Genomic DNA, 9,545 nt, shown 5'->3' with positions numbered 1-9,545 from the left:
GGTGAACCAAAACAATGATCTCCACTGCCTTCAAGCTTCCGTCAATCCAATCTAAATATATAATTTACTCTGTGGACAGCCTCGAATACTTGTCTCCTTCTCACCCAGACTGAGGCTAACTGCAGAACCAAGTCGCGTTCGCAGAATCGTGTCGCGTTCAAGTTCTCCATCACCCTTTTCGTCGGTTGGTCACTGACCACCACCTGATGCAACACATCGAACAAGATCGGGCGCCAGCTGCAAGTGGCGACGCCTTACCGACGTATGACGACTTAGCAGCGCAGGAAGGTCCTAATTCCAGGTGTGTTTACTTCTTAGCTTCCACTAACTCGTTCACACTTCCACCCAGATTCGGTCGTTGGCGAGGATGGATCGAAAAGAGGTCGGTGTTCTCGCTTTAAGACCCTTTCTAATGCCCATACAGAGCGGCGGAGCGGTATCAAAGTATCACGCCTGAAGAGAGAGAACGACGACGGGCGCGGGGTTGGGGAAATGCTGAAATGGTGTGTCGCAATGACCGAAATCATACCTTGCTCATTAAAATGTCTTCTTAGGATGCCTTAGACCCAGAGCCGCCAACGCCCACGTCGGTCTCTGGACTTACTGTGCAGACAAACAATCTTCGACTCTCCACAATATCGACCCTCTCAGAACCACCACCCGACTCCCCTCCGTTGCCTCCAATACCTGCCGTGAGCACCCGTTTACGACCGACCCATTTGAAGATGAACCAGTTTGGTTCACGCTTCCTCCCACATTCCACCGTGCCGATTCGTTGTTTGCTCCCCCTTCAAGCTGATCGCTTATTGCTCATCGGGCACGAAGAGGGTCTTTCGGTCTTGGACCTATTTCCACAAGATTGGACGGAAGGAGGAGGCATTGATCTCAAAGGTCCTGAAGACGCTCGCGTCTACCATATCTGGCAGGGGGAAAGGTGTGTGTCACTCGCGACTTTTGTTTCGGTTGCCTAATTTACTTTGGAGCGTTTTCCAAATGTCAATTCTAGAGCTCGACAGCGCCAGCGGAGTCGTTCTCATGCTAGTTGCCCCAGAATCCGAAACACCCATCGGAAAGGACATGGAAGGTCACAGGACAGTCCGGATGTACAACCTCGCATCTCTCATAAGTCTGGCAAAGTGGTCGGTGGCGAATAAGGCGCGTTCTCTACCTGGCCCAAATATTTTCGCGCTCACACGCAGCAGGGAGCGACCCCTCTTCAACTGGGGAGTTTCACTGTTTCACAAACAACACCCAAGAAGCACAGACCAACAAGCAGCATCGCCCGCGGTTTCAAGTCGCTCATTCCTCCAAGCAACCAAGATGCCTCTGCACCTACACAATCATATCAGACTTTATTATCGCCCTCTTCGTCAATCAGAGCGCGGACACCACCCACCCGCAATGATTCAGACGACTCGACCTGGGAGCTAGTAGACGACCTACCATTACGATGGGCTCGGGATTTTGTTCCTCTTGCCGCCGCTGGCTCGCGACTGCTCAATTTATCCATATTGAGCTTTGCCTTGTGGAAGCGAGAAGAGGGAAACTTTGGGCAGTTTCTGGCGGTTGCAACCAAAGGCTGTATACTACTGTACGAGACACCGAAGAACGAGCGAGCGTTTCGATTCGTAAAGGTCAGCCGAATATTTTCGTTATAGGAGAAAAGCTAATAGGTCCCGACAGGAATTCTACACACCTCTACAACCAAAAGTGATTTCGTTCTTCCAGCAAACGGTGCATGAAATTGCACGGAGTCCGACAGATGTCCATGGCCGCCATCGACGGAACGGAAGTAACGGCAATAACGCTGCCATCCGCGCGAGTGGTGGCCGTACTGCTTCAGTGTCCAGTCCACGGATTACCAATTACGGCGCCCAGCTCAGTATTTTTGTTGTCTTTGAAAAGAAGGCTGGCTGGATTCGTTTGGCGGACTCGGCGGTGGGCGAAATGGAACTTGCAGACGATGCAGCATCGCCCCATAATGGCCATTTGAGAGCTGTTTCAATGGGCCCGACTGGTCGAAGGCGTTCTGCTCCCGAATCTCATGTTTACCACCACGGATGGATTCCTCCTGTGCGAGCCGAGTTGCCGTCAAGAAGCGTCTATCTTCTTACCAGGGGGATAACGACTCACATCATGCCTTGTCCGCTACCCGCCCAAGCATCTACGGTCCAGCCACTTGGATCCGTGACCTGGCACGACTCTCCCAGCCACGTATCACCTCGCTTGGGCCCGCACTGCTTACAATTAGTGGCATTGGGCCAGGGCAGCGTTGAAGTGCAAGAGGTACCATTATCGATCTTGGGCGGGGATGCATCTGGGAAAGGGAAGGGCAAAGCATCCGAGCCTGTTGTTCTCCGTGCGGAAGAAGACGCTGGCGGAGAGACCGGGTTTCTGTCCATTGGCGGGCATTGGGACGACGCGCGCACGACGAATTTGCAGAGGACATATTCGACTGCGAGCGATGCTTCTTTCCAGAGCGTGGATACTGACGAGATGGTGGACAAGCTACGGAGAGAGCAGGGCGTGTATGGGTGGTGTAGAAAGGGGCTGTCAGACTGGAGGGTGTTCTGGCTGGGAGGTGGGTTCGTTGATGAGCCTGAGGATTCAGAGGAAGGGAATGATATTGATATGCGAACCTAAGCATGGGCATAATAAATTGGCATTGTATCGAGATAAAATTGTATCTACCGCGGACACAACTAAACATGAATTCAAGCACTGATTCATTCAATTCTCCGTAAACCTGATTTTGGCACCAGATGAGGAATCACTGCACCGCAGGGATTCATTGGTTTTTTAAAAGGTCTACATACTTGAACAGTTATTGACCATGTGAAATTGAACCTCAACCATCTTGCCTACATAGTACAGAACCTTGACAGAACCTCGCCTACCGCACATGCAGTAACATACTTACATGCTTGCCGACTAAGTACTTATTAACCGCCGAGACCGCCTGTGTAGTTGAAGTTGCAGTTCAATGATGCAAGGGTTCTTTAAGTACCGGCCTGGGACTTAGTATGTAGGAGCATGCAGAGAAATCAGCGCGATCACGCATAATTTGTCAGCGCCGACTGTCTTCTCTCCAGACACCCATGTCTGCACACCCAGATCTGGTTGAATACAAGGCCAACTGCCACTGCGGTGCCTTTAAGTTCTCCTTCAAGGCTCCCAAAATCACCAAAGGCTCGGAATGTGACTGCAGCATCTGTTCCAAGGTATAGTATCTTCTGTGAAGTCTACCTTATTGACATGGTAGAACGGCTATATTTGGCTTCGCCCTAGCGAAGGGACTTTCAACGTCGACAAGGGCGACGAGAACACAACACTCACGAGCTATGTGTTCGGCACCAAGAAGCTTGTGCATAAGGTGCGGTTTCTTATTGAGCATCCAAGATAGCACTAAGCTGTCTCCTAGTTCTGCCCCACGTGCGGCACTTCCGTGTTTGCTAGATTCTCCTCCGAAGCCGACAACGGGCCCGGGGCTATGATGATCAATGTGCTTGCGGCCGCTTCTTGTTTCACAGCACGATTTTGACGCGGTTCAAGGTACGCGCGGTCCAGGATCTCGATATATGGTCGCTCCAAACGAGTGACTCTTTCAAAGGCTCCGAACTGGGCGACGCATACCAGCCACCATCGCATGTCGCACCGATTGGCCTCCCGACCGAAGACAGAACACTCTACCATGGGAACTGCCATTGCGGGTCCGTGGCGTTCGTCCTTGCCAACCCGGCTAAGGTCACAACAGCCCTCAAATGCAACTGCAGCATCTGCGGGCGGGTGAGTCCAAACTTGTTGTCACTTCAAGTTTATCCGATGTCTAGGATGCAGGATGGAGTGCTCTGGATTTACCCCCAGACGAGCGACATCGCCTTCCGTGGAGTACCCGAGTTCATGTCTGAGTACAGCTTTGGGCCTCGCAATGTCTACCATGGGTTAGTGCTCTTCGTGATTGAATGCAGACAATTTCGACTTTTGTAGGTTCTGCAAAGTCTGTGGCGTGGCCGTGTATGAGCGCTTTGTCGGGATCAGCGATGATGGCGAAGACAGGGCACTCACTCGCGCTCTCAATATTCGCACCTTCGCTAGCGGAGAACTCGACTGGGACAAGTTAGAGTTGGAATTAGATGATGGGCGGGCATTTCCACCCTTGTATGAAGTGCCTGCGTAATACTAGTACATAGCTTTCCTTGCCAAGCATGCATAAGTATGTCCATATTTGCAATTCAAGTTGGTAGTTGTGCCTGTGTGACTCCCTATTTCCGAGTCTGCCTGTTCCTCTTTCGGACAACAATCAATGCCAGTGGAGGATAAAAAAAAGTACAGCTTAGCAGCAGCAAAAGTCTTTTCATTTCTCTGTCAAGTGGACGAGTGGTTTGCTTGCTCACAGGACAACAACACCCAATCTCATCAAACCTTTGGTTCTTGAGCTGTGAAGTCATTTCAGAGTGCTTACTAAATATTTCCAATGGATCTGCACTGCTAATAAGCTCTAGCCATATCTCTTTTAGGCTTTTGTAGATCAAGAAACGGAGAGCTTGTCTACAAGTCGTTGGAAGGTATTCGTGATGAACGCAGCCGTCTTCCGTGGATCGTATGTCATTTCCAGTGCAAATCCCTGACCTGCAACACTTCCCTGGACCTCAGCAGCAAACTCAGCACCGTTCGCCGCCCTCCCAAACTCGCTCTCGAAGCGGATGTAGTGGATATCAACAAACGTCAGCGAATGCGACGCAATGTAGTCAGCAGCTTTGAGCACGGCTGCTCCCCCCTGTTTCGCTACCTCCAATGCGCCATTAGCCAGATCGAGCTCATGTGTTGATGACTGCGCAGCAGCAAGTCCCGCAAGGGCACTTTGGTAGGCAACCCATTCAGTTCCCTTCGCAACAGTATCGACACCGGCCTTCGCAGCATTGAGTGTGCCAATACTAGCAACTTTGTAGGCATCCAACGTCTTGGAAGCAGCCGCAATAGCAGCTGGACCAACTTGGCCGACTTGATTCAACGCTGATGAAGCTGTATGAACTGCTGCTTGCGTGCTCTGGTCGGTAGTAGCAAGCGTTTGTTGAGCAGTCACTATCCCAGCTTGACCAGAGGCCTGAGCGGCCGTAAGCGCCCCTTGAGCGGCTTGCATCACACCCTTGGCGGCAAGATAATTCTGGGACTGAAGAACAGCCTTAGCTGCCGTCAAAATGCCTTGCGCAGTTGCCATCGACGCCAGAAGCGTTCCCTTCGCGGTATACAATGCAGGTAGACCCGCCTTGCCTATCGCTTTAATCCCAGTAAGATGCTCGAGCTGGCTGATCTTGCTGTTCATGTCGTTGATTTGGTTCTGGATGCTGTTGACATTGTTTTGAGCAACATCGATCTTGTGTCTGGACGCATGTTCAGTTAGAAGGCCATGCTGAGATAAGCAAAACTCACTGAGCATCGCCGAACCGCGAATTCATATCCCTCGTAGCATCATCGAGTGTTCTCCGAGCTGCCGCAACCCGGTCCGTACAATCCTTCTGTGCTTGAGCGACCTGAGCTTGAGCAGCCTGCATTCTTGAGGCCCCGTTGGCGTTAGCATTCGAGAGTTGTTGTTGGGCATTTGCCAAATCGGTTTTATATTTGGCGGTCGCAGCATCAACCTGGCCTTGCAGTTCCTTCACCCTCGCCTCATACACATCTGTGGTCGCTTTGAATTGGGCATTCGCCACATCTGACTTGGCTTTCCACTGAGCATACGCTGCATCGACCTTGACCCGGTGGGCTCTGACGTTATCATCAACGACCTTTTTCGCCCTGTCAACCTTGTCTTGCTGCTCAGCAATATCGGCCTTTTCAGCTTTTGTTGCCTGCTCAAATTGCGAATTGATGGACTGAGCAATATAGTCTAGGATGTCTTGTTGCAGAACCGCCACAAGTTTGAAGTCAAGACGGGCCAAATCGTGAATATCGGCCATGTTCTCGATCATGTTCGCATCGACGGCAAAGTCGAGGTGAGGTGTGAACTGGAGAAGGAAGCGGAAGTGGAAAAACGGATCGGGCTTAAATTCGAATTGCAGATCGAGCAGAACCCTACGACACCGGTTTAGTCAAAAATCAGTGTCCGAGAAATGTGGGATAACATACTGGAAGTCGTATAGTACGATCTTCCCTTTGAACGAGCCAACTTGCTTCTGAGGACCGATTTGTACACTGGATGTTGCCTTCGGTCCATCAAGACCGGTCACGTGCAAGGGACCAAGAGCAAGATTATCCAAGGTCGCCGATGCAATGATGTTGCTGCTGTCGACTCGAACATCTCCTTGAGCATCTTGCCCAAATACGAGCATATCCGCACTGCGAGCTTTGTCAGTTAAGGGAGCATGCGCAATGGGGACTCATCCGACCTGAACTGACACCCTCTTTGATATACGATGTTTCCGATGGTTGTGCCCATGGGACAAAGGTAGAATTTGATGTGGCGGAAGACCATGAAGTCAGGAACCTAACAAATGTTAGCTAGTAGAGGAGTACAGCCTCGTGTGCCCACCATAGGAATCGGAAGTTGTGTTAAATCGCGTGCTAGCGACACAACATCGGTAATATGAAGATTATCGACTTCAGCATACAGAACTTCCTCTGTGGTTAAACGTAAGCCTGTCTTCGTCCGCAAATAAATAAGAGCAACTCACGCGACGGAATCTCACTGATTTCCAACGCCATATTGACCATGACATCACCGACTTTTAAGCCGCCAACAAAACCGAATGGGCTCACAATTAACTCCTCGATCAGTATCCCCATTGTCAATGCGACTTCTGGTCCAATCCGTACTTTGGGGCTCAACCCAAACGGATTCGTCCAATAGCCTGCTAGTTCCCCCGTTGCATATCCTTCAACGGCGTTGAATGCCAACGACAGAGTAAAATGGAGTGGTCGTGGATCATTTGGAGTTGGTATCTTGACGCCAGCATTGAGTTGGATAGTTGGAGGGAGGATAGAAGGGGTCGAGGTGGATGCGCGGATTTGGAGGCTGAATGGATCGGTCACAATCCCGCGGCCAAGGTCCAGACTCAGTGGCGCTGGAAGAACAACGTCGAGCGAGAATCCGGTAGCCTTAGACCAGCCGGCGGCAAGAATGAGACGAGGGGGCTGATTAAGCCGCATCAAGTCTGAAATTGCCTTGATCATGCCCAGCACGGCGCAAACTTGGATACCTAGATAGCTGTGCGTGAGCCATTGCTATAGATGACAATGAACAGAAGAGAACATGCCTTGTTTAACCGGAAATTGTGTTGTATTGAAACTGCCGAATTCTGGGTCGTCTTGTGAAGCGATAATGAGAGCAGCATCCTCAAGCGCAACATCTCCAAGAAAGGTATCTTCGAGCTCCGGAACAAGAGAACTCAGTGCCATACCCTTCTTGGCATTATGGTCGGTAACAAAATCAGCAAACACGGTCCACTGAAGGGAACTCGCTTGTGGTTGTGATGCCGATAGTATCGCAGGGCGGTATATATGGACGCCAGCATCAAGTGTGAATGATTCCCAACGCAATTCGCCTCCTAGGATGACACTGGACGACGAATTTGGTCCGGCCCGGAAGCTGACTTGAATGTAGACTTTCTTGATTTCGATTTCACTCAACTTCAACGTTTTCTCGCCCGACCCATTGTCCGTCATGTTGGCTTTGAGAACAATACCAGCAGAAGAGAACTGTACTTCGGCATTGACGCCGAAGTAATGCTCGACAGAAATATCGTGCACCACCAGATTAAATATGCGGCCAGAAGCGATGGTTAGCGTGGCATTGCCAATGTCAACGTTTAGTTGAGGTAATGACACGGGGCGTCCATAGAGTTGGCTGTAGAGATCCGATAGTCCTTTGGTACCAAAATTGGTCAGACTAGCGGACATGGAAAACGATTTGTCGGCGTTATAATATCCAATCAGGTCAACGGAGATGCCGCCGATAGAGAGGCCAGCGGAAACATTAAAGCTGAAAGTTTTCATTGGCAAACTTGGATTGAGCGTTGTGCCGAAACTAAGACCGTCAATCTGGGCCGGTATCAGTCTGACAATAATTCGAGGAATAAATGACATACTGAGAGTCCTTTGACACCGAATGCGTTATTCCAAACGTCTAGTTGTGTGGCCTTGAGGAAAAGTTCACCGCCTACATCGCCCAGATCAAATGATAGATCGAGTGTCTGATCCAACCCGACATGCATTGAGCCGAAAATTCTGAACCCATAGCACATCCCTCCGAAAGCCGTTGCTTTCTTCGTATAGCGGACGCCTTCGTAGCCGAAAAGCTCGACTCCGATTGCAGATAAGGTGAGTTCAGAGCATGGTTTGAGGACAACATCAGAGAAAGTTCCGATGAGGGAAAAGCCCGTGAGCCGAAGGGGGTCGTTGAAGGATTGTAAGGTACCGAGGCTGCCTTGAATATGCAAAGTAGGGTTTGGAACTCCAAAGACAGTGGAGAGGGCATCATGAACAGCGCCAAACGACTCGTCGAAAACGAGATCAGCGTCTATAAAGAGCAGGTTTCGATGGATCAATCGAGCAATTCTGTGAGGGTTTAAATAAACACTTGCTTTCTGCAAGCGCGCCATACCTGATAGGTGAACATAACGTTCTTGAACGGAAAAGCGTCAAATTCGGTCCCGATAAGCTCTGGGAGAACCGTAGAAAGACATAAATCGTCGTTTAGTATCGCTAGCTGGTATATTGGTATCGTTTCTCCGGCGGGCAGAACCAATCCGGAGGGTAGCACGCCATGGTAGCTGTAGAAATTTGCCACCAAACCAGTCGCGGCTCCGAAAAGGTGGTCGATTTTCCCGGTGAGCAGAAAGTCCTTTGGCGGGGAGTTGTTGTTGCTTAGAATAGATGGTGTTGATATCGCAGGGGAAGTGGATTGTGAGGCCAAACTGCCGCCGAACAAAGGGGGAGTGAGGCAAAGCGTGGGTTCAGAGACGACTGCCGCATGTATAGTGGCGGACGTGGCAGGTCCTGAAGCCGCATCCCAAGCAGCCTGATGAACATGATTTGTGGTAGTAGACATGTCGGTTTATGCTGAAGGTGGCAGCTTGGCCTGACCACGAATTTTAACCAACCACACAGTGTTATTTCTCTCCGACCATACCGGTTCTACCGGAGCGTGCCGTCGCGTACCTGGCCATTGAGAGACTTTCAACTACACAACTGAATAGAAAGAGTCTGACCAGTTTGTCCCTAGCCTCGTGTGATTAAGATCTCTTGATTCTACCACTAGCCATCGTCGGCAACTTTTCAGCCACTACAAAAAGCCGACGAAGTTCATTGGAAAAAAGGATGGGCCGTGACGTTGCGCAAGTGAGCAGGGTTGACTCGTTGAGCAGAGAAAATGTTGTCACGCTGAGTAATCAAACCCCGTCACTGGCTCGGACCCACTGAAACTGGAAGGGACTTGCCAGTGGAAGGGTCAAACATCGCAGCATGTTGATCCTCGTGCTCACAAGCTCCGTCTCCGTCGCCAATGACGCCTCTGCTCTGACCCTGTGCCTTAGCCTACTCCGCATCAAGCA

General features: G+C 50.6%; 3 protein-coding genes across 3 annotated transcripts; 2 read left to right on the top strand and 1 right to left on the bottom strand.

Moving 5' to 3' along the window:
- Nucleotides 1–206: 206 nt before the first annotated feature.
- MIND_00795700 (uncharacterized protein) lies at nucleotides 207–2,643 on the top strand (the record flags this gene model as incomplete). The annotated part of the gene is made up of 7 exons (XM_037364640.1): nucleotides 207–301; nucleotides 350–382; nucleotides 425–503; nucleotides 555–934; nucleotides 984–1,155; nucleotides 1,203–1,634; nucleotides 1,684–2,643. 7 exons carry the CDS (start codon nucleotides 207–209, stop codon nucleotides 2,641–2,643), a joined length of 2,151 nt encoding a protein of 716 aa, XP_037220284.1.
- A 440-nt stretch (nucleotides 2,644–3,083) lies between these two features.
- Nucleotides 3,084–4,177, top strand: MIND_00795600 (GFA domain-containing protein; the record flags this gene model as incomplete). Its single annotated transcript, XM_037364639.1, has 6 exons — nucleotides 3,084–3,221; nucleotides 3,263–3,373; nucleotides 3,422–3,502; nucleotides 3,553–3,786; nucleotides 3,838–3,941; nucleotides 3,988–4,177. The coding sequence occupies exons 1-6, from the start codon at nucleotides 3,099–3,101 to the stop codon at nucleotides 4,175–4,177; spliced, it is 843 nt and encodes a 280-aa protein (XP_037220283.1). The 5' UTR covers nucleotides 3,084–3,098.
- Nucleotides 4,178–4,528: 351 nt separating this feature from the next.
- Nucleotides 4,529–9,257, bottom strand: MIND_00795500 (FAD-binding PCMH-type domain-containing protein; the record flags this gene model as incomplete). Its single annotated transcript, XM_037364638.1, has 13 exons — nucleotides 4,529–5,381; nucleotides 5,431–6,069; nucleotides 6,124–6,333; nucleotides 6,384–6,481; nucleotides 6,527–6,615; nucleotides 6,669–7,193; nucleotides 7,251–8,034; nucleotides 8,082–8,550; nucleotides 8,597–8,655; nucleotides 8,982–9,073; nucleotides 9,125–9,153; nucleotides 9,204–9,213; nucleotides 9,248–9,257. The coding sequence occupies 13 exons, from the start codon at nucleotides 9,255–9,257 to the stop codon at nucleotides 4,529–4,531; spliced, it is 3,867 nt and encodes a 1,288-aa protein (XP_037220282.1).
- Between the last annotated feature and the right edge of the window lie 288 nt (nucleotides 9,258–9,545).

Source organism: Mycena indigotica, assembly GCF_014461135.1.
Source record: "Mycena indigotica strain 171206Taipei chromosome Unknown Mind.scaff0006, whole genome shotgun sequence".
NCBI lineage: Eukaryota > Fungi > Basidiomycota > Agaricomycetes > Agaricales > Mycenaceae > Mycena > Mycena indigotica.
The sequence above is the reverse complement of the archived record's forward strand: the minus strand, read 5'-3'. Positions and strand labels throughout refer to the sequence as shown.